Raw genomic sequence first — 23506 nt, 5'->3', positions numbered from 1 at the left:
CAGGGGGCTGGGGTTGGGGGTTGGGGCGGGACCCTGACAAAGCGCAAATCTCCTGGGCAGGAGGTCTCACCCCAAGTTGACCGCAGCCCTCGGCGCGGCCGGACGGGAGGGGCAGGGGACGGTGGCTGGACAGCACAGCCGCCCACGATGTTCCCTGCGGGGAGACAAACGAAAGACCCGGGGAGGTCATCGACACCCGGGCGCTGCACCTCGGACCTCGATACCTACACGCTGTTCAGCCTAGCCTTTCTGTGCTCTGCTTAAGCTCTGCTCCGTACCTCAGCTCTCCCTGATCTGACCCCCAGATTTTTGTCTCGCTGAGTATTCACCCCAGATGTCAGTCACCCGTTGGTCCCGCCAGCTGGGAAAGGTGGGTGGGGGTGGGACGCCTCTAGGAGAACAATAGGATTTTAATAGGTCTTTTGAAGTTGGAAATGTGGTCAGAACAAGTAGAATGCAGTTCCAGTACAAGGTATAAGGTAGAGCGACCAGGATGGAGCAATTAGTGAAACGAATAGAGGTGGCAGAATGACCAGTTATAATTGAAAGGGATAATAAGAACCTTAAGCACATCGTGGACCACAAAATGAATAGGAACAAGAAGGTAAAAATGACACGGAGGCCTGATTCGGTGAAATTGCGAGTAAGAACTGTAAACTAATCCTCTCAGTAGACTCAGCAAGGGTAAGCCCCTGAAGGGAACATGGGATTGCGCACTTCTAGGAGCTACAGATTAAAAAGGACGTGGAAAACTTGTAGGAAATCCAGGCAACGGCAGTAGCAAGGGGCGGGGGAGGGGGAGTGGGGGAAGGATGGGGGGAGGAGGAGGGTGCATGTGTGTGTGTGTGTGGGGGGGGGTATGTGTGGAACCTAGGGCTCCAGGACTAGCATAAAGAGCTTACCCAGAACAAGGAATGGAGAAGAACCTTTATAACTGAACCAAGACAATTGTCTCTTAATTCCAGCAAGGACTGGTTGAGCCTTTTAAAAGCAGAGCTCATTATTCTTTGTATCCAAAGATGACCTTCCCAAATTAAGCCTGGGAAGAGCATGCACCTAGAGACGTTCATTTTCTCCTACAAGGAAGGATGAATTTGCACCGATTCATCCTCACTGCACAATGTCACCATTAAAAAACACGGTCCTCAGCATTAGGGGTGCAATCTGTAGTTAGAGAATCTACTTTAAATCGCAGCTGTCAAGATTTGAGGTCGACAGACTACCCTATAATCCTTACAAGATATTGGTCCCCCAAAACTTCTGTATTTCATATCAAAAATAGCTCAATCTTAATTCTACTGGAAGTGTTTCAAATTTCTTTTTTCCTTAGTCACCCAAGTCTCATTCCACTCTTATCATATATGAAGTGGTTTTGCACTATAAGCAGCTCCCCCTTTTCTCTCCTTCCCCACAAAGGAATGGCATATTTGCACCTCTCCAGGTTTTGCTGGGTTTTTTCTTTTGTATTTGGATCTCCAGGAGAGCCTAGCATATCGTCTAGAACATAGAAGATTCTTAATCAACATTTGCTGGTTCATTTACTGATCAAGACAGCTTCCCTCACCCCTAGCCCAGACAAAGTAGAGGTGAGTCTCCTTTTATTACAGAGATTCATAAAAAGAAAGCCACAGCCTCCTTTAGTAATGTCTTCTAGGATTCTCTAACAGTTCTTTGGAAGTTCTGCCACAATTCATGTTTCTCACTGCTCTGTCCTTACCAGACCATTAGTCTTTTTAAAAAAATACATAGATTTATTTTTATGTGTTATCTCTTCAACTGTCCTCCCCCTCCTGCAATAGAATGGGGGGGCAGGGAAGGAAAGAAAACCCTTATAACAAATATTCATCAACAAAATAAATTCCCATTGGTCATGTCCAAAAATATGTCTCATTCTGATGTTTAAGTCATCCCTTCTCTGGCAAGAAGCGGATGAAGAAGACATCAGTTTTAAAGGCAAATCCTCTCGAAATGTATTCTTCATTTTTAAGCAAAAAACGTGAATTTCCTTCTATTTTCCTCACAAATCTCACACCATAAGTTCTTAGCTTTGCCATTCTTTCCTGAACTCTGATTTCTTCTTTCAAACTGTAAGACTCTAACTTGGATTCAGAACCCCAATGGATTATTCCCTAATAGAGTGAAAAGATTCTTTTCCCAAACTTGGGTGCCAAAGTCTTATCATATATTGTCTCTGTTTCTGTAAACAGTGATACCTTGTGGACAACCTGCTCCTCTGGTTGGTTGCTTGCTAAAATACGTCACTACTGTCTGGCTTAGAAGTTGGCTGAGGTTTTCACACTTGCAATAGGGAATCTGATGCATGTATTCTGGGAGAACACTCAGAGTGCTGAATGATAAGCTTAGGTTCAGGACCAGTGTAACAGCTCTGGCCTTTGGACTTGGAGAGGAGAGAAAGGGAATGGCTGTGTTTGCCAGCTGTCCTGAACTAGTATGTTAGTCAGGCCCAGAGAACCTCAAAAACATGAGGTCAGGTTTGTGGTTTACTACCTGGGTAAGTCATTGTATCAGAGTAGGCTCAAAGTTTCTGAATTAAAACAAACTTATTGGGGACCTACCTGTTATCTCCTCTTAGTTGTTGGTCCCAAGGAGCTTTTAAGGGCTAGGCCACACAGCCAGAGCTACTAGCAAAGGAAACATTCTTCTAGGAAATTCTAGGACAGATTTAGTGGTGGACTTGACAGATAGGTGTAATTACCTGAGAATCCTGATTGTGTTTTTTCCCCTGACTTCATAGAACAAAGCTATGTCTCTGCCATAGCAATGGTAATGAGATGGGGGCATTTTTTTCTATGCTAGTAGCCAGAGACAGCTCTGGAACATCAGCAGCTTGCCCCACAAATGAGTAGCAGTGGCTGGAATATCAAACTGGGGGGGGTTTGAAGTTACCAACACATGGTTTTTGGCTTTTATGATCTCTTTGTTCTGTACTTTTTAGTTTGTGGAAGATAAAACGAGTACAATTCAGTTCGGTTCTGAGTGATCTTCCCAAGTGAACTTCCCAAGTGAAAGCCTGACAAGGTAGCTAGGAGTCACTTTACTGAGCACCTACTATGTATCAGGTCCTGTGTTAAGAAAGGCAAAGTCAATCTCTGTTCTTCAGGAACTCACAGCCCAAAGGGGAAAACAATAAGATATATACATGAGAAATTTGGGAATCATTCCAGAGGAAAGGCACTAAAATTAAGAACTAGAAAAGACTTCTTGTAGAAGGTTGAAACTTTAAGGAAACCAAGGAAGCTAGCAGGTAGAAATTAGCAGGGAAAGCATTCCAGGCATGAGGGACAACCAAAGAAAACATTTCAATTGTGGGATGGGGTGTCAAGTAAGTTGAGAAACAATAAGAAGGAAGGCCAGCATACATGGATGGGAATAAGGTGTAAGAAGACTGGAAAGATAAAAGCTGGGCAGTGGGTGGGAGGAGTCTATGAAAGGTCTCAAATGTCAGAGAATGGTCTATTTGATCCTGGAGGTGATGGGGGACCACTGGATCCATTGGGTGTATATGTGGTCAGAGCTGTACTTTAGGGTGCAGATTAGGAAGATTAATTTGACAGCTAAGAACAGAAAGACCAACTTCAAACTGTAAACTGCAGAAAGACTACTGCAATTGTTCACATGTAAAATGATGAGGGGACAGACCAGGATGGTGAAGTGTCAGAGGAAAAAAGGAGGCAGAATAAAGAGAAAGTTGTGAAGATAAAATCATTATTTTGGATATGGAATATGAGAGTGAGAGGTCAAGGATGACATCCAGGTTGCAACCTGGATAAATAAGAATATGGGTACCCCCAATAGTAAAAGAGAAGTCTGGAAGAGGGGATAGTTTGCGGAGGGGGAAGATAATGTTTAGTTTTGGACGTGTTCAGTTTATGGGACTTCAAACTGGAGATGTTTACTAGGCAGCTGGAGATGTAGGAATAGAGGTTTTGGTCAATAAACATTTATTAAATGCCTACTATGTGCCAGACACTATGCTAAAAGCTGGCCATACAGAGAAAGACAAAGGCATCCCTGCCCTCAGGAGCTTACAATCTAATGAAGGAGGCAACAGGCAAACAACTATGTACAAAGTAGAACCCAGAGTAATCTCCATAGAGATTAATCATTGAAACCATGGAAGCTGAAGGGATCATCAAATGAAATAGCATAGAGGGAGAAGAAAAGAGGGCCCAGTACAGAGTCTTGGGGGGCCCCTTTGATTCATGAGTGTGATAGGGATGAAGATCCAGGAGAAGAGACAAGAGTAATCCAAAAGCTAAAAGGAAAACGAGAGAGCAATAGCATGAACTCCTAGAGAAGAGAAGATCAAAGAGTGAATGACAATTGTTGGCTAAGGAGAAGTCTATGAGAATGAGGATTGAGAAAAGGCCATTAGAACAGTTTGGATTGAATAATGAGATTAGAATCCAGATTGTAGAGTTGAGAAGAAAGACAATGGAAGCAGCTATTGCAGGAGGACAAGTCGCTGTCTCTAGGAGTTTTAGCTGCAAAAGGGAGGAGAGACATGGAATGGTTTGTAATCATTCTTTTGATCACAGGATACTTGACTCAGAATTGGAAGGAATCTTAGCAGTTATCACATCTGAACCTCTCATTTTTGCAGATAATGAACCTGAGGACAGCACAAGTTAAATGATTTGTCCAATGTATAGTTATCTTTATGGTTATCTAAGTTTATCTGAATCAATCGAAAGCCATTTCTTAAATGGTTTCTATGTGTTAGGGACTATGATAAGTGCTGGGAATACAAAGAAAAGTAAAAACAGCACCTCATCTCAAGTAACTCACATTTGAATAAGAGTTCATAATTCAAATGTTTTATGCATAAGACATATACAGAGTAAGTAGGAAGTAAGCTCAGAAGGGATGGCATTTTATGCCATTTATGCCTTTATGTCTCCGTAGCCACTTGGAGACTTTGTGAAATCAACCACTAGTCAGATCCCAAATTTGCTCAGTCAGAACTAGCTTGGACTCAAGAATGCATGGGTTGAAAGCCCATTTGAGTCACTGGATTTGGTCTGCTGTAGTGACATTAGTTACTTGCCATTCACTGAATCAGCCCATCAACAGGTAGATATGGGAACAATCAAGGCACAATATAGTGTCTGTGATCTGGAGTGAGTGAATAAAAGGTACTAGTATTCAAGCATTTTTAAAGCAAAGTTTGTATGTATAATATTATAAAAGGCACTTAAAGGGTCCTGGGTACACAAAGGAGAGAGAAGAGTTATTCACAGATGGAAAGAAGCAGGACGTCATGAACTTTTGAAAAGGGTTTTGAGGTGATGAGAAAGAAAACTGGTTGATTTTTTGGAATTTAATACTTTAATACTGTTAATACCTTGGGAAGTACGTGAATAAGTCCACATCAAGACTTCGTGGATAGGTGACTGCTAATTAACTAAGGATCTGATACCAAATTTTAAATCCTGACAAAGTGTTTGGGTAGAACCAAAGGTTCATAAAGAATCCTGAGAACAAGATTCAGAATGAAAAAGGTCCATGAGGATGACTTCTCCTAAAACAAATGGGGAGTTAACTCCAGATAAGTCTGGGAAAGTAAATAGCAACTAGATTCAATAGATTGGGAGACATCATTTTATAATAGATTTCTTTTACCCCCTTATTACCTTTCCTTTGTATATTGGATATGATTTTTCTGATGTGAGAAAATCTCTATAGAAAGCTCAGAGACTATCATGTGGGTTAGGACAAAAGGAAAAAAAGAGAACACAATATGATAGACTTCTTAGGGTGGCAGTGTTTAGGGATCTATAGTTGAAGAATCAGTGAATGGCAAAATCCTGAGCTTCAGACCAGACAAAGGCTAGAGACAGAAATAGGAGATAGTATCTAGGCCTTAGATAACTTCCTCTTGGCTCAGATCTAAAATTGATCCAATTATCTCTGGAAATCAAGGGACCCAGTCTGGGAAACTCTTCAAGGAATTTACAATTTAGTTTCAAGAACCAAACCTGGGTCATGCACAAAACAATGATAAAACATGTAAAGAAAGAGCAAGATGATAAGAATGGATTCTTTGTACAAATACCTGAAAGGCAGCAGGGTATCGTGGCTGGAGGGTGGGCTTGCTGTTAGAAAGACCCCTCTCTGTTCCTACACTGTCTCTGACAAGTGCTGGCTATGGGACCATGGGCAAGATTTTTCCTCAGTGGAGTGAGTCTCCACACTGACAAATCACAGATGTAATCAAAATGTACTGTACACAGATGTGCAACGATCTCTATACTGTGCAGGTATAGGTACTGCAGCTATATTTACACACACGCTGGATCTAAGGTGACTGGGATTTAAAGAGTGAATGGACCATAGAGATACTGCTAGTTCTGTGAAGGGATTTGAAGGGTATAATGAGCATGGAATAGCAAAAGGGATGGGGGATGGGGTTGGACTGGTCTGAACAAAGGGACCGAGGTGGAAACAAAACTTTTGCATGCAGGACAGAGATACCTCTGGAGGAAAATGAAGCATTAGCAGAGTCCCAAAGGTCACACGGGTCAATCTGGTGAGTGGCTCTTTAATATAATGCAAGGTTTACACAAGGCTTTAATGGCTTACAAAGTACTTTACATAGGTTTCAGAGACAATGTAAATATCACTATTCCCATTTTATAGATGAGGAAGCTGAGGTCCAAAAAGGTTAAGTGAACTAAGATCACAGAGCTAATAAGTGGCAAAATAGGGTTTTCAATCTCAGCCCTTCTGACTCCTTCCAAATCCACTGATATCTTTACCCCACAGTCACCGATGCTGATGCTGAACCTTGCTCAAGGCAATCAATCAATCTCTTTCCCCAACTGGATAGGATCATTCTGATACCTGTTCCTGATCTGATGGCTTATCTACTATGTTCTATATGTAGAAATACTTATCTTCGAATGAACAGATCAGTTCTGGACAAAACTGGAGTACCTTTTTGAGATATTCAAAATCAAATGAAAAATCAAAACACTAAGAAAGGTGACTATTACAATTTTATATATAGATATATATATAGATATAGATATATACATATATAGAGAGAGAACCTCTGAAATATTCAAAATCAAATGAAATATCAACACTAAGAAAGGCGATTATTACAACTATATATATATATATATATATATATATATATATCTCCAAGAGGTACATATACATATACATATATATGGAGTACCTCTTTGAGATATTTAAAATCAAATGAAATATCAAAACACAAAGAAAGGCAACTATTACAACTTTTATTTATGCATATACATATGCATATATGTTAATTATAATTATAATAAACTTTCTTATTGTTTTGACACGTCATTTCATTTTGAATGTTTCAAAATGGTTCTCCAGTTTTGGCAAGAACTATATATGTGTGTGTAAGTATATATGTATATATAGCTTTAAATAAAAACATCATTTTTATTTATGTGACTTGCCATAAACATCAGACACTAACAATGAAGCCATGAGAAAGCACCTGTGAATATCTAGCTTCAAGACCTTTGACTTGGTGATTTAGAAAAGCACAACTAGTTCCCATTTGAGTAGAGAGTTTATTCTGCTTATCTCAAGTTAGAGCTAAAAGTCCTAATAATTCCAGATAGCTCTAAATGTGTCTGTACACTTGAGTAGGACTCATTTGACCATCTGCAAATTTGCACATGTGCATATTTCTGCATGTGGGTTTTAACAAATTTAATGGGCCCCATCTTCCCCAGGACTCAGGTCTCCTCTCTGGGAATGTTAAATGGATAGGGAATCAGATGAACTCTTCTAGGCAACTAGGAGGCTAGTAATTAAACAATGGGGAAAAAGAAGGGCTGATTTTTACAAATTACACCTCAGGTGGTACCCATTTCATGAAGCCTCCTCACTAGCTGTTGGTATTTCCTTCCATCTCAATTTTCCTTTTACAGGTTGTAGTCTCCTCAGTAGAAATTAATCTTCAAAATGGCAGAAACTGTTCTTGTCTTTGTGCCTAGATGGAGTAGAAATTTTATAAAAGTTTACTCAATTAAATTCAGCCATTTATTGCAATTCCCTTCTATTGACCCAAACCAATCTCCTGCTTAAGACTATTCCATTTGCATTTCAAATTTTAAAATCTAGTTGTACCAGATTTAGTCAATTTAGCTACCCCTTCCTAGATACTTCTATTCTCCTGAGCACCTTTTATCTTGGCCCTTCTTCCCATTGAAGATTTCCCAACAGCTGAGCTTGTTGAATTGGATTTTGTTAAAATCAGCTTTCTTTTTTGCTAGGATTCTTATTTCGTTTTTTTGGAATTTCTATCACTTTTTAGTCATTTTCACTGAAGTATACACCTACCTCCTTTCCCCAATCTCACGGTTTTCAAAACTCAAACCCAGAAGCATTTATGTTTCTTTGGGCCTCATGCCCAGCCCTGATTCAATCACTTTATTGGAGGTGAAAAAATAGTCTTAGGTAGACAATCTAGACAATGGGCAAACATTGAATTGCATTTGGCAGTTTTTTTGACCTATATTCTTTATATTCTAAAAATACAGGTTTATTTTTATTTTCAATTACACACATGTAGCTGGGGGATGCATTTTTTCCTTTTCTTTCTTTGTCACTGCATTGGTCGGCTTGATTGACATTTCCAGTAGCATCTATCCATGTAAAATTCTTCTCATTTATGTGATGGCAATGTTTATAGTTAGGTCCACCAGACAGCCATATGTATTTTCTGTTCCTTAGAAGAATTCTGCAGAGACACTTTCTCTATCTTTTCCTTTGGGTTCAAGGTCTAAAATAGACATTGCATAGATATATTAGTTCTTTCCCTTTTTTTTCCTCCTATAATCCATTTGCATTTTAAATTTACACACAATTCTAATTAAATAACTTTTCTTTTATCTCTTTCTGGACACGGGTAATCTTGATTCCAACATCTTTTATTTTTTTATTTCTTAATTTTAAAAGTACATCTTCAAATCTATGGTAGAAAGATAAGACCACCTGCCATTTTTTCTATTTATCTTTCTTAAGTGGTCTATACCTTTTGTCTTGATAGACTAATCATGCAAATTATCTTACTATCCTTGTTATATTTATTGTACTAATCAAGATAATGGGGACAGGTAAGTGCCACTTCATCACCACTACTAGACAAATATTTCCAAGTGCATGCCCTAATCATCTTGGGTAACCATAATTTCACCTTTATGTATATGCAGATTGTATTAGTATTACAGTGAACTAGAAAAATCATCACTAGCCCGGAGTTTTTGGACTGACCGATCTCATCCTCTGCCCTGGAAGTTTCTTGGCAGTATAATGAGCAAAATGAGCATTCTTTCCTTCTCAGCTGATATCAGTCTTAACTTATTAAGTGACCATTTGTAACGCTGTTATACCATGATCACATTTTAATGAAAATCTCTAGCCCTCCCCGATTATTTGCCATGTTCTTTACATGACAACCTCCCCCCTCAAATCCAAAACCCTAGAGGCTTCCCTCTTCCTTTTCCTCATCTGAAAAGCAGTGGAACCTATTCTGCCCATGGCGTACCTCGGTTTCTCCACTCTCTTGTTCTAGCTCCAACATCTGACTGCATAATAGGTTCTAGCTTGCCTGCCAGTGCCCTGTATTACAAACAGGCTTTTCTATCCTTTCTCAAGCTCCACCTCATTTTACCCTACCAAGTGTGGTTGAAGAAAAGCAGCTTGGGGTGCCAGCCAGGAAGATTATCTCTGCCTTAGTCTGTTCACCCCTCTCCAGTCACTCATTTCTGACCGGCTGTCGATCCTATCAGGGGTCCATAAAGCTAGGAGGACTCTGGCCCAGGAGAGGGGGGTAGGGGTTAGGCAAACAGGCCAGGGAGGCAACTGGTTGAAATTTAACCACAATATTCTTGGTCTCTATTGTTTTGAGTGAGGCCCAATATTTCCACAGCAGGATTATAGGATCTGATTAACCATGTTAGACAACAATGCCGAGCTGGGATGGGCTTCCCCTTCCAGCTGCCAATATGAAAAAGTAAATACAACACCCAGATTTCAGCAAGGAGGCCTCGGCCGCCCCTGGGTTCTACTCCCCGTTTCTGACCCTATGACTTTGGCCCCAGAGTGAGTGAAGGGTGAGCCCCTGGCTTGAGAGCACAAGTCACCTGAGTACAGTCGTCCAAGTGGCTGCTTGCTCCCCACTGTTGCGGGTTCCCCCGGGCCGGCCGGCCCCGAGGCCCATAGTGGTGGGTAGGTCCTTTTAGACCAGCCATCAATTAGAGGAATGCAGAAATATGGAGCAGGCGGCTACTACCCCTGGGAAGGCCTGCTAGCTTCATAGCTTGGGGAGAAGCTGATGGCATGGGGAGATGGGTGAATTCACCAGGAAGGAAGCATCCCTGACAAAGGCAGCTCTCCGGGTTTTCTGGGGCAAGAATCTCTGATCAAGAACCATTGATCTCTCTCAGGGGTGAAATCTCCTGGGTCTCCTCACCTGGTGGAGGAGCCTCATGCCACAGTGTCTTGGAGGGGCCTCTTCAGAGCTGGAGAGAACCCCCCGGAGATGGCTATCTCATCCCCAAACACTCGGCCCAGCACCTTAGAGACAGTGACCACTTTGTATGTTTGTGGGCAAGGATGGCCGGCTGCTGACTCGACGTGTATTTGTGGGTCTGACTCCCTGTTAAAACTTCAACTTTTCCATCAATAAAATAAAACAGACCCCGCTGCTGGGCAGAGCTGACAGGAGGATGGGCTAATTGTATCATTACCAGTTTGACTCTAGAACTAGCCATTTAACACTGACCCATTAGCCTGGAAACAGGGCTGTAAATCCGAGCGTATTCATACCCAGCAGAATGGGTGCAGTCTGGCTGAACACAACAGGCAGAGGATCGGAACGGAGCCTAGCGCTGAGGGGCAAGCGAGGCGGAGACCCTCTTCTCTAATTTAGCAAGTGTTTATTGATTGTGCTGGACAGAGGGCCTGCTGGTGCCGGGGAGGGAAGGGGCAGAGACGGCGCGCTCCCATGGCGGGCTCAGGGCCAGCGGGGCCGGGACCCTCGCGGGGAGGCCGGTAGCGGGGCCCAGGAGGATCCGTACGGGCCGGGCCCGGCACCCAGGGAGGCCACGGCGAATTCGCAGACACGGGGGTCCCGGGCCCGGGGGAGTGTAAGGAAGCCTCCGCGCCCCTCGGGCAGAGCGGCCCCTGAGCCTGGCGGGCCCGGCGGCTGCTCGGGCTCCGAGCTCTCCCTCCGGGCTCGCTGCGGGGACGCGGGGGTGCCACGGGCCGGGCCTGGCAGGCCCGCGGAGGCCCTGCCCTCGGGGCGGCCCGGGCCCGGCTCCCGCGAGGGGCTCCGGGGGAACTTGTCCTGACTGTGCCGCAGCGCTGCGGCGGCCGGGAGCAGAAGGCGGCCCCGGGCTTTGCGCAGGCCCGGCCGGCCGTCCCTGGCAGCGCCGGAGATGCCCGGAACGTTTCCGCAGGCATTCTCCCGCGGGCCGGGCCGGGCCGGGCCGGCCGGGGGGAGGGGCGGGCCCGCGGCCGGGCCTGCAGAACAGGTGGCGCTATTTCCCCACTTTTAGGCCGGCCCGGCCGCCGCTTCCTCGAGGTCTCCAGTCCCGCGGCTGCTCTGCTGGCTCGCTCATGTAAACCACCTTGTATTATTTTTTTTTCTAAAAATACTCCAAAGCAATTGAAAGAGTCCCTTCTCCCACCGCCGGCCCCAGCCTCGGCCCCGGCCCCGGGGAAAGGGCGGGTGGGCGGGGAGGTGGGCCGCTGCTTTATTAAACACAGGGAAAACTAATATTTACGGAATAAAATTTATGGAGCAGCCACTAGAATTCGACCCTTTTATGTGCCTGTAGAGCTGGGGTGGAGGCTGGGCCAGGCCGGGGCCCTGGGGGAGGGGCCGAGGCAAGGGCAGGGCCTGAGAAAGGCCTGGCTGGGCCACTTCTCCGGTTGGGATTCCCTGGGTTTGTCCTGGGGTGGGCGACTCTCTGCCACCACCTTTATCTTGTCTCTAAAGGAAACAGTTCCCTGGAATGGCGGGTGGGAGGTGGAGCAGCCCCTCAAAAACAAACGGTTGAGAGACCACTGAGCCCCTTGCTGGGGATTCCTCCCTGTTCCCATGTGGCCCAGTGTCTGACACTCACTGAAACCAAGCTCTGGATCCTGAAGAAAGTATCTGGAGAACCAACAGAGTCACTTGTAACAGGTTCTCTCAATGTTGGCCTGGGAGGCTAGAGAGGGGGGGAGCCCAGCAGACCAGGGGGTGGGGCCCCGGGGAAGAATCTCCATCCCCAGTGGGGTCTCCAGTAGTAGGCTGGGGCTCTCTAGTGAGAGCTGGGAATCACCTAGAAAAGGAGCAGACAGAGAAGAACAACTCCTCAGCCAGGAAAAAATCACCAGTCCAGCCCCAGCAGGATCCTCTCTTGGACTAAGTCCTAAAGACCGATGCCCTTGGCTCCTTTTCTCAGCATTCAGGGGAAGCTGTGCGCCCTGCCTCTGTAGGGGAATGGGGCAAAAATGTAGGGCTCCATTCAACCCTAAGGTGCTAATCGAACTCCTTTCCCCAGAAGCTGGCTAAGTGATTTTATATATATACACACTGTGCTCACCTTGGGTCTTTGGGTGGAGGATCCAGTCCCTGCTGACATCTCAAGCCATCTCTGGGACCACTCTGCTGCTTCCTAGTGTCGCACCTTGTCTAGGTCTTGCAGAAGACACTTTACCTAGAGAATAGGAGGCTAGGAAGGACACAGAAACTCGTGGGCCTAAGCTCCAGGCCTTTCCTGTGGCTTTGTCTGGGACAGAAGGATCCTATTAGGACATTTACATACCCCAATTTGTTATCTTTGCCTTGAAAACAAGATAGGAAGATGGACAGAATTGAGATGAAGGCAATTGCAATCTGTGATGTTTTGTGTCAAATATAGGAAAAGTGACTCCAGATGAAAGGCAAGGTTTCATTTAGGTCACAGGAAAAAAAAAACAAAACTACAAGAGAACCTGAAGGTCTCTGATGGAAGTGTTGGGTATGAGAGACAGTACGGCCCATGAGGAGAAAGGTGGAGATGGGAGAAGAGAAAACAAGTACTTCTTGACTTAGGAATGAAGAGATCAAAATCTGGGGAGCTTTTTCTATTTTACTCAGATCATAGAAGTAACTACAGGCTCTGTGAGTTCAGTGTAAATATAAAAGTAGATTAAAACTATCTTAAGATGGCACAGGAGTTTTGGAAGCTTTTATTTTTGTTGTTGTGTTTCTAGTACATCTACCACAAATATATACATACAAAGTCTAAAGAAGAATCCTGTGGAAGAATGGGGTTGAATATTTTCCCAGGTTTGGGCTCTTCCTTAGGTCAGGAAACCTAGCATGTCACGGTATACTCCGACTGAAGGTCTCTCCGCTAACACAAATATTACAGCTGGATGCCAATCCAAGGCTCTAGCCTTGCCTGATTTTGTCCAAGGTCTGAGCTTTCACCTGAGAAGAGCCTTTCAAGGTAACGCTGACAAAATTCTCCTCAATAGCCAAAGCATGTAGGGGAGTTTGGTTCAACTGAAGAGTCCCTTTGGTTTTTTTCTCTTGACTTTGGAAAGATGAGGTCTCTGTGTTGGAAGGGAAGTCTCCTAAAAAAAAAAGAATGAAACCCAAATTAAAGGAGAAACAATCTGCATCTTCCCTACCCCCTGGGCTTCCATCCCGAGAGAGTTACAGGCAGGACATTTACTTCTTAGGGTCTTCTTACTTTTCCTTTCTCATCTTAAAATGAGCACCTAACTCTTTCAGGCTGAAAATGTATGCTGCTCTCTTAGAGGTATGTAGGGAGTAGGGGAGGAGGGAGCGGAAAAAGATAGAATCTCCTCTCTTCCCACTGGATCTGATCTTTAAAAGACCCAGACTAAGAGTAGAATATAAAGATAAAGGAACAATTACCTAAGTTATTGGGTAAGAAAAGAGTAAGGGTATTGGAGATGCATATTGGAGATGCATCTAGTATTCAAAGTCATGATCCACATCTCTAAGCACTTAAAAGAAAAAGACAACATGGTGGCAACTCCAGTGGGGCAAGAAGTAGGTTAATTCTTGGTGCTGATTTCCCAAACTCTTAAGTTTACTCTCAAAAATGCTCTCAAGTTTCCCTGATTTTTTTTTTTTTTTTTTTTTTTTTTACCATATTCAAAGTCTCAGCTACAGATAGGGATGGTGCAGAGGACTGCTGTTCTGGCTGTGTCAGGAGCCCACCATCAGTTTCATTGGAATAAGTCCCATCAGAGGCCTGAGAGTCTCCTGGAATGAGAGAGATGGGACAGAAGGTCAAGAAACCTCCCACCCACCAAGAGGGACAGGGACAAGTTCCTCATCATGGGCTGGTTAGAGTGATCGGTTCTAAATCCCAAACCACTCTCACAGTAATTGCCAAGAGTCACATATACCGAGCTAGCTGCTGGAAGGTTAGAGAAGCTTCAGTCCCAGACAAGCACTTTTGAGGTTGGGACTCAGTATCAATTGAGAAGCCACAAATCTCAGCTTTCTTCAAGCTTTCAAAAGTCCCAACTCCAGTCTCACAATCAGTATCCAGTTATGACAAATAAAGATGCTCAATAGGCAGATGGAGAACAAGAAATAAAGCTTTCTTGCTGCTACGTTATGGCTTGGGGTTCTGGCATCCCCAGGCATGTCCCAGAAGGATTGGTTTCAACCCTAGATATCCAGAAGAGGAAGAGGACCCCCACACACACCCTGAACTGCTTACCTGAACCTTGTCTTTTTCTTCCTGCCTGGAATTCTTGTTTAGTTACTGCCACATAGAGATCTTGTAGCTTCATAGCAAAGGGTTTTCCATTCTCAATACTGCATGCCTCTGGCAGATTCTATGGGAGAAATAAAACCTTTGTCATTGACATGCACAGAAAGAAAGGACTTAGAAACTCTCTTTTCCACCATGGGACTGGCATCAACCCCCCAAAAAGACATCCCTACAGAAGGAAGGTAAGAAGCTAGTCTGGGGTGGGACTAGGGCTCCAAACCCACTAGAACCCAACTATATGAAAGAATCCCATTTGGAACTTTTCCTTTGGCAGGCTTCTCTGAGTCTCTGAGTCTTCATATTCCCCAATTCTTAATTCCATCTCAATTTCTCACGTTATATCCATGGGTTTCTAGTCTGGTCAAATTGATTTTCCCTGATAGATCTGTTTAGGGGAGCAAATTCTCCAATTCATCACTGAACAGATAATCATTTTAATCAAGTTCATATTCAATCTCTATGATGGAGAAAAAAGGTAAAAACTAATAGATATGAGTCTATGGCAAATGATGAGAGGTCAATCTTAGAACAGTGGAGAAAGAAGCAATGTAGATTGTAAGGATGTGGATGTGGTGAAGGATGTGGGAGAAATGGATTGAGGATGAAGGAAACAGAAAACATGAAATGAGGATTGAAGACAATGGAGGAAAGAATCCTACAACATAAAGAAAAGCAGCATTTGGCCACGGAATCAAAAGAGTTGCATATAAATAAGTTCCAGGTCCACAACTTATTAGCTACATAACTAAGTGCCAGCAACAAATTCTCAGAATCTCTCAAACTCCACATTATCAACAACAGCTTCGTTGTAAAGAAAGCTCTTTAACAATAACTTGTAGAGTGTTATGCAAGTGTCAACTAATTATCACCATCCTCCTCTTCCTCCCCATCATATAACAGAATGGTAGTAGAGATAGAAGTGATAGTAAAAGGACAAACAGACCCTCTCTTCTTCCTGGATTAAGTCGGTACTTTCTCGTTAAAATGCCTGGGTATCTCCTCAATACAACCCAACCTACCGATATTACAAGTAGCTCCAAATCCTTGGCAAGGCCCTAAGCTGTTCCCTCCGCAGCTGTGCACACACATTGTGGCTCCCAGCCAAACTGCCAAAGCCCAAGGGGGCAGCCACACCAACTACCATTTCACATGGGACTGAGAACAGAGACCCTGGCCTGGCCCACCAGTAATTATTGTGAGTATCCTCTCTGCACTGGGGATAATTGATCCTGGAAACCAAGCTTAGGCACAGGAAGGAAGTGGAGAGCCGGGAGGCAAAATGACCCTCCGTGAATCCCAAACTTAGCTCTATCTCTTGGAATTTATCCAACTTCCTTCTAGGGCAGAGGCAGTTTGAGGAACCTGGGATGAGATATTACCAGGAAATGCAACATCACTCTCATCTCCATTCCCCAAGCCCTATCCCACCCACCCACCCACCCAAAGTCTGGCCCACTGTCCCCTCCCACCAAGTAGGATTCTATCCGGTGGGTTTGGACTTTTTACTGCAGAAGCAGTTTTAAATGGTTGGAGTCTGAGATTAGGAAACAAGCCTAGAGTCCAAGCTGTGCTTCTGACCCAAACTCATGCTAAGAAGGAATAGCACTTCCCCTTGGCAGCCTGCCTCCAGGGGCCCTGGGAAATGCACTGAAATGGGGAAGGGGAATTCCTAGGTCATGCCTGTTTTAGACCTAAACACCCTCTTCCCCAGGCCAAGACCTCTGCCCCCTCCCTCCCACTTCCCCACAAAGAGGTACTCTATTCTGCAGCAAAAGGACCCTGTTATCTCAGAGGCCACGGATTGGCCTCTATGCCTATCTCCATGATTCTCCTCCGAACCTTTCAGTGCATACGGCCTCTGCCTCAGTCATTCCCATACAGCTTCCCTAACACGGCCGTCCCGAGTAAACAAACAGGCCAGATAAAGCCTACCCAGTAAGAATAGTTGAGACCCTTGAGCCAGCGCTCCCTCTGCCCTCCTCTTAGAGCAAAGCAAATCCATAAAGCTGCTGGGGGCCTCAATAATCCCGTCTCAAAGGTTCCTGGGATGATCTTTACCCAGCCCCTGTGTTTGGCCTCGAAACCAAACGTCAGAGATGAAAGGCCACTGAAGCCGGGGTTGCCCTGGGCCAGAGTCCAAACCCATAACCTACATGCTAGCCCTCCCTCCTCCCCTTTTCTAAGGCTACTAGTTTAGTACTACAATTGTTGCCTTGGGTTTTTTCCTTTTATGTTCCCCTTCTTTTCATTTGTCCCAAGGAAAGGAAGTCAGAGGTCTCTTTCAGAAGCTCAGTGTAGTCATACCTTAGAGCCATATGGCTAAACTAACCATCCCCTATATTCCCACCCACCCCTTCCATATCACACACATGGGAATGTTGTCCTGGAAGCTAATGCCCAAGGTTATCCGGCTATACCACCGACAGGCCGGATGAGAAACTCCCCCAGGATAAGATGCTGCGGCAGTGTGGCTCTCCTTCAGGGGACACGTATCCTAGCCGAGGGTGAGCAGGAGGAGGCCGTGCGCTCTGAGCATCACTGCCTAGCATCACCGACCCGAGACAGAGGCTAAAGAACAAGTGGGACAAAAGGTGAGAGCGGCAGCTTCAGCCCAGGAAAGGGAGACATTAACTTTCGAGGCAGGACAATAGCCGAGTCTGGCTGAGGCAGTCGGTGTGGATCAAAGGGAGAATGCTGGAGTCAGGATTCAGAGAAAAGCAAACAGCAGTGCCCCCTGCCTCGAGAATGACTGAGCAAGGAGCAAAGTGTACCAGTCACAATGCGGGTCACTGCCCAGGTGGGGAGGGGAAGGAAGGCGAGAAAGCGCCTCAGCTCAGCCCTGCGGCAGGGCTCTCAAAGCTGGGCTCATCATCTTAGGGATGCCCCACTCCTCAGTTTTACACACTTCAGACCGGGCAGCTGCCAGATGAAGCCTACTTCCCCTGGTTATGTTCATATGGCCAAAGAGCAAACAATCCTTTTCTCCAGAATTCTATCAGTTTCCTTCAAAATTTTCTAATTAGTTCTTATCTCCACAATTCACTTTGTATTTTTAATAGCTCTCACCACTTCAGGGTGAACATCCAGCAGGCTTAATGAATGGTATTCCACACTCTCTGGTCTTTCCAGGACTCTGGACCCAGTTTTCTTGGAGAAAGGCTTTTAGAAAAACCAGACCCTGATATCCTGCAGAATCTCTTACCTTCCCTTCTAGTCCACTATTCAGGTCTACCTAGCTCCCCAAGAGTTTCAGCTCTACTACTAGTCAGCAGTCACTCCCATCTCCATTGATGTCCAGATTTATTTCTTGCAATGAGCACTTCCAAGGATCCCACCAAAAAGACTTCTGCTTTTAGCAGATTAGATTAAAAATCACTACATTCAATTAGAAAACAACCAAAGAGGTAACTCTTCCTGCAAGTTACCTTCAGGATGTTGGGAAGATATGACAAGAAAAACGGTGATGTAAAACCTGTCATGTCATTTAACCATACTCCTAGGGAAAGTAATATTTCAAGCAGGAGAGACAAATAAAGAGGAAAAAAAGATACAGATGGAGTTCTCCAGCTGAGAAACCCAGCTCAGTCTCAGCCTTGAGCAGCTCCTCCCCAGCAATCTCTCCTTCTGTCCCAGTCTTGGCACAGCCCCCAAGGACCCAGCACAGCCAGTCACAACATCCAAAGAAGAACCCCCATCATGTGACCTTGTCAAGGACAAGGGATGCCCTTCCCACTTTTTTCTGCTACAGGGTTAGAAAAATTCAATGAAAGCTGAGGGTGCAGACCTCCCTCATTCCTTCCTAAAAGAGTTAGGAGTTTCCTGCTTGAGGATAAAGGCAATTTTCACCATGGCACTTGTCTTTACTCCAAGGAAAGAGAAGACAAATGATATTTTCGTGCATGCGTGTGAGTGTGTGTGTGTGTGTGTGTGTGTGTATGTGTTTTCCTCAAAAGATTCTCTCAAACAGGAGTGAGAAAAACAAGGAACATGGTGAGAGGCATCACAGGGTAGTCCCCCGGATTGGGACTCAGAGGACTAGTTTCAATTCAGACTCAATTCTTTATTATTATCTTTATAACCATGGGCAAGTTACTTCCTGTCTCTGGGAGCAGTTGCCATAAAATCTGACACAGGTGAAGTTCTCACAACAGTAGGACATTTGTTAGAGAATATTTTTATAGCTACAAACTCCTTTGGGATGGAGACTATCATTTTTGTCTGTATCCCTAAAGCCTAACTTTGCTCCTGATACATGGCAGGTACTTAATGAATGCTTGTTGAAGAAACCTTTGAGGAAAGAGACCATTTCATTCTTGCCTTCATATTTATCTCTAGTGCTTGTGCTTTGTATTCTCGTTGTACAATGCCGGAGTTATAATAGGAGGCATTTAAAAAATTCTCACTGAATTGAATTCTGGGCCTCATGGTTAAAACTTATGAGGACAGAGAAAAAGGGGAAGGATGGTTATTTGCCAACCTTCAAGAGATTTTTTTTGAGTCCCAATCTGCTGTCTTTCTTTTCCTTTCTTCTTTTTAAAAGCAACTTCTCCCAAACAGGATCCTTGATGAATCCCAGAGATAATCCATGCTGTCCCCCAGGATTTTCCCCATTCGTTTCTACTGGCCATTTCTATGACCAGAAATCTTGATGTCCTGGCTGTCATGCCCAATGTATACGAGATATTCTGCCCTTGAGGAGCTCCTCAAGGGACAAGACAGACAGATGATGTGTCTGTGTTTGGTCTGGCTTAGCTTTGTTTGGGTCTGCCTAACACAGGCTCAGTGCCTAGAGCATGGATTGCCTCTGGTTTCATATTCTTCCTCACCATGTCACTTGATGGTGATGAAATAATTACCACAATATACTTCCAGCTCCCAATCATATCTGAATTCTGGGCTTCCTCACTGCAAAGACTGAAGTTATCTGAAACGTAGTTTCATGATTTGGAATTTAGACAGATTGAGAAGCAAAAAGACTCCAGCCAAACCCCTGGGTCTCTTTCTGGATTTCAGGTTCATTCCTTACAAAATGGGAATATTCTGCAGCCTTTTACAATTTGTTCATAGGAACTGTAAAGAAAATGTACTGGAAATAAGACAGGCATAGTTTAAGAAATTCTGAAAGCCTAGATTCTACTGATATTATCCTGATTTGAATGAGTCAACTGAAGCCTAATCCCCCAGATTTTTCAGAGATCATAGAGACAGAATCAGGCAGGAAAGAACAAAAGAAGACCAGAATTAGAACACTGAACTTTCTGAAAAGAAATGAATTTAAGAAGCTCATCTAGTCTCTAATCCTTTCTTATAACAAAAAAGAAATTAAGGTCCAGAGAGAGATTTGCCCAGTCACAGAGCTCATTAGGATCTTAGTGACTCACATCTTGATTCCCAGTCCAATTTCCCCCACATCGTACCAGGTTGCACTACTCAGCAGAGCTCGAGCCTCTCCTAGACATAGCTGGGACTGCCTTTTTTTCTAAGCCCCATGTCTCTCCTCCCCTGTCCTGCAAATAGCTCACAGGTTTGAGGTGGAAAGAGGCACCCTTTACCCTCCTTGAAGTAACCAGTGATGGAAGCTTTTCCCTCCTTGTTCCCCCCGAGCGGTCTGCCAGATAAAAGCAGAAATACTCTTTCGAGAGGATAAGCCTGGGGTCTAGAGATTCAGAAAAATTAATACCTGAGGTACTGCACACCCAAGGGACAGGCAGAAGTTCTAGACAAGTTAATTCCTTTCTGATCAAGCAGACCCCCAGGCTCTACCCAAAAGAAAAACAAGAGCCGAGGGAGTGGGGGATGGGGAAAGCTGCTCCTATAAGGACCCTTTGTGGTGGCTGCCTGGGAAGGTGAAACTTGTCAAGATGACACATCTGAGCTGTGACCCTTCCAAATGTCTGACAAGTCCCCCACCTTCCCCTTCCCTCACGGGTATCTCCCGACCCCCAGGGAGAAGCAGAGCCTCCCTAAAGAGTTCCTGGCTCACCCTGTCCTAGTGCAGATCCTAGTGGAAAGGCTGGAGGGGGACAAACCAGGGAAAGGAGATTTTTCTGTGTGTGAAAGAAAGTACAAAGGAAAGGGGAAAGGGGAGAGAGAGAAGGCTCAGGCCTCCCAGCAAGTGCAATAGCAAATTTTATTCCTTCTTCCCATTCCTACCCTTCCCTAAGAAGAGGAAGTCTTCCCCTTTCCCCAGTTCCTGAAATCTCTCCTTATTCAATAGCTCAGCTGCCTTCTCCAAGGGGACTGAGGCCAGGGGAGGCCTGCCTGAAGGGAAACGTCAACCACAAAGAAAGGCACGGGCAAGGCCAGTGTGCTGTGAACTGGACTGGACTTACAGTTGTTCCCCGGCATGGTGGATGGAGAGGGGCAGTCAGTGGGCCCCGTGGCTCGCAGGGGTGATTTAGGGAGCTGCCCGTGTGCTTGGGAGCATCTTCACCATAAGAGGATTCTCTTTCACTCCAAATTACACGCCTGACAGCTGGACACACAGCCTATGGCAGTTTCTCTGTCACCAGGTGCAGTGTACCGACCCTCCCCACCCAGAGAGATCCTATTCTATTCTAAAGGGTGCAAATGCCTCACCATTCTCACAGAAACGGCTCTGGCTGCCAGTAGTGCACAGAGACAGAGGGAAGGAGATTCCACTCTACCCCGACTTCATTCTACTGCTCACTATATTCCTAACTAAGAATGGGTCCAGGCTCTACGGGGGGCCAAGCGGCCATTTACGGGACTCAGTGACATGTGGTTATCTGAATGTGGAAAGCTCTGAGTGGACTTATCATCTGGGCCACCCCTGATGTCACTGGGAAAAGGAATCTCCCTAACTCCCTACACCTCATGCCTATAACAGCAGCTCTTAACAATGGGAAAAACTGGTGCAGACAAAGGGGGAAGATGCATAAGAAGGGGGAAAAAGAAGGCAAGGCAGGCATAAGACAAAAAAACCTCAGTATATACGGAACTAAGAAAATGGACCTCTCTGAAGAACTTAAAACAAAGCCTTTGGGGATCCAAGTTAAGGAGGGAGATATTGGTGTAGGATTCTGGGCTCCAACCTCAGCTCTGCCTTTGAGTGGCCTGAGTAGGCGAGAGGAAATGATGGCACACGTTAAGGACAATCTATGCCTTTCTATGTGGCTTGCTAGGTGACACAGTGGACAGAATGCTGGAACTGGATTAAAAAAGACTCATCTTCCTGAGTTCAAATCTGGTCTCAGACTCTTATTAGCTATGTGATTCTGGACAAGTCCCTTAACTCTGTTTGCCTCGGTTTCCTTATCTGTAAAATAAGCTGGAGTAGTAAATGGCAAACCAATCTACACCTTTCTTAAGTGGCTAGCCAGATGGCACAGTGGACAGAGTTTGGAACTAGAGGCAAGAAGACTTATCTTCCTGAGACCAAATCAGGTGTGTGATTCTGGACAAGTCCCTTAACTCTGCCTCAGTTTCATTATCTGTAACATGAGCTGGAGAAGGAAATGGCAAAGGAGGTTACAAACAACAACAGCAACAACAGTAATTACAACAGTAATCTTTGATGGAGGCTGAGTCTTCCTTCCTGTTCTCACTGAGTAGTATATCAGATGAGAGCAGAAACCTGGCAGTCACCTCTAGAGTGTAAGAGAGAAGCTGGGGCTCTGAAGACTTTTTCCTCTAGCACCACCAAATCCCAATGCTTACTAAGATAGTTATGAGCTGACAGACCTAGGGCTGATATTGAGTCAAAGCAAGCCAGCAATGTTCAACCTAAGCCCACTTCTAAAGTCATTTTTGTAAATGTTATCCCTCTCAAATTCATTTAAATATGGGGGTAAAAGTGTGTGGGGTCAGGGATGGGGACAGCAAAGGGTGCTACCCCATTTCCCACATTCTCTCTATAAGCTAAAGATTTAGGGCTTCTATGCAGTCCCTTAGGGAAGGAGTAAACTGAGTCTGGCAGTGTTGAACTCTTGAAACCTTCTATGTTTAATCTGTTTGGCTTCTACTTGGGCAGCTGTTTCTAGCAGCCTAAGCTATGTTGTAGTTAGTCTGACTTCATCCCAAACCCAGCTTTTTGCTTAGGGCCAACCTGATGAGATCTGGGAATATTGGCACTTCATTAGTCTGTAGGCACTTCAAAATATTCTGCTGTGTGTTCTCTAGGCCAAGAAGCAGTTTTTTGGTTTTGTTTTGGTTTTTTCCAAGACTGGGAGACAGTAAAAGCAACTAAACAAATTCCAGATACGTCCTTGGAAATCTCAAGCTACAGAAATTGGGTGAGATGTTTCGGCTTTGTCTGGTTCCACAACTGACCTCTCCATCCAATTTCAAATCTACACTTGCACAATTACCGAGTCCCATCTTAGAAGTGAACCAAGCCTAAATAAAGATAAGAAAGAAGATAGGATCTTGGAAGTGAAGAATACATTTCCACAATCTCCAAACTTTAGATTAGAAGGGATGAGGAAAATCAGCTTCTGATTTAAGCACCATTGTCTCAAATCTGCTAGGATTAATGGTCAGACCTCAGGATATGTAGCAGGAAATTGTAAAGGGAAAATATTTTCATTCTGGGAAATGTCACCCTGGAGGTGTTGGGGCAGCTGGTTAGAGAGCAAAAGATGACATGGCCTGAACTCTGGAGCTCCTGTGGGGGACTGCATGGCCAGGCATTGGATCTCTTTAAGTCCCATTTCCTCACTCTTTACATTTCATCTATA

General features: G+C 44.6%; 1 protein-coding gene and 1 long non-coding RNA gene across 7 annotated transcripts in view; both read right to left on the bottom strand.

The window, feature by feature from the left end:
• Positions 1-7289: 7289 nt before the first annotated feature.
• On the bottom strand, positions 7290-12364 carry LOC116422223. 2 transcript variants are annotated; one of them, XR_004232786.1, is made up of 3 exons: positions 12144-12364; positions 8579-8794; positions 7290-8002 (listed from the first exon to the last, which is right to left on the bottom strand). It is a non-coding gene; the product is annotated as an uncharacterized LOC116422223 (long non-coding RNA). The 2 variants fall into 2 exon arrangements; XR_004232785.1 differs by lacking the exon at positions 12144-12364 and adding an exon at positions 10799-11493.
• Positions 12365-13207: 843 nt separating this feature from the next.
• Positions 13208-23506, bottom strand: part of NHEJ1 (non-homologous end joining factor 1) — a 108748-nt gene continuing 98449 nt past the window's right edge. For all 5 annotated transcript variants that reach the window (XM_003765922.4, XM_012546351.3, XM_012546353.3 and 2 more), the window contains 3 exons: positions 14754-14871; positions 14172-14287; positions 13208-13626 (listed from right to left, as the gene is read on the bottom strand). In XM_003765922.4, the coding sequence (XP_003765970.1) occupies positions 13552-13626; positions 14172-14287; positions 14754-14871 (309 nt within the window). In that variant the 3' untranslated portion in view covers positions 13208-13551. The remainder of the gene's footprint in view (positions 13627-14171; positions 14288-14753; positions 14872-23506) is intronic.

The sequence above is a fragment of the Sarcophilus harrisii genome, chromosome 3 (assembly GCF_902635505.1).
Source record: "Sarcophilus harrisii chromosome 3, mSarHar1.11, whole genome shotgun sequence".
Classification (NCBI taxonomy): domain Eukaryota; kingdom Metazoa; phylum Chordata; class Mammalia; order Dasyuromorphia; family Dasyuridae; genus Sarcophilus; species Sarcophilus harrisii.
The sequence above is the reverse complement of the archived record's forward strand: the minus strand, read 5'-3'. Positions and strand labels throughout refer to the sequence as shown.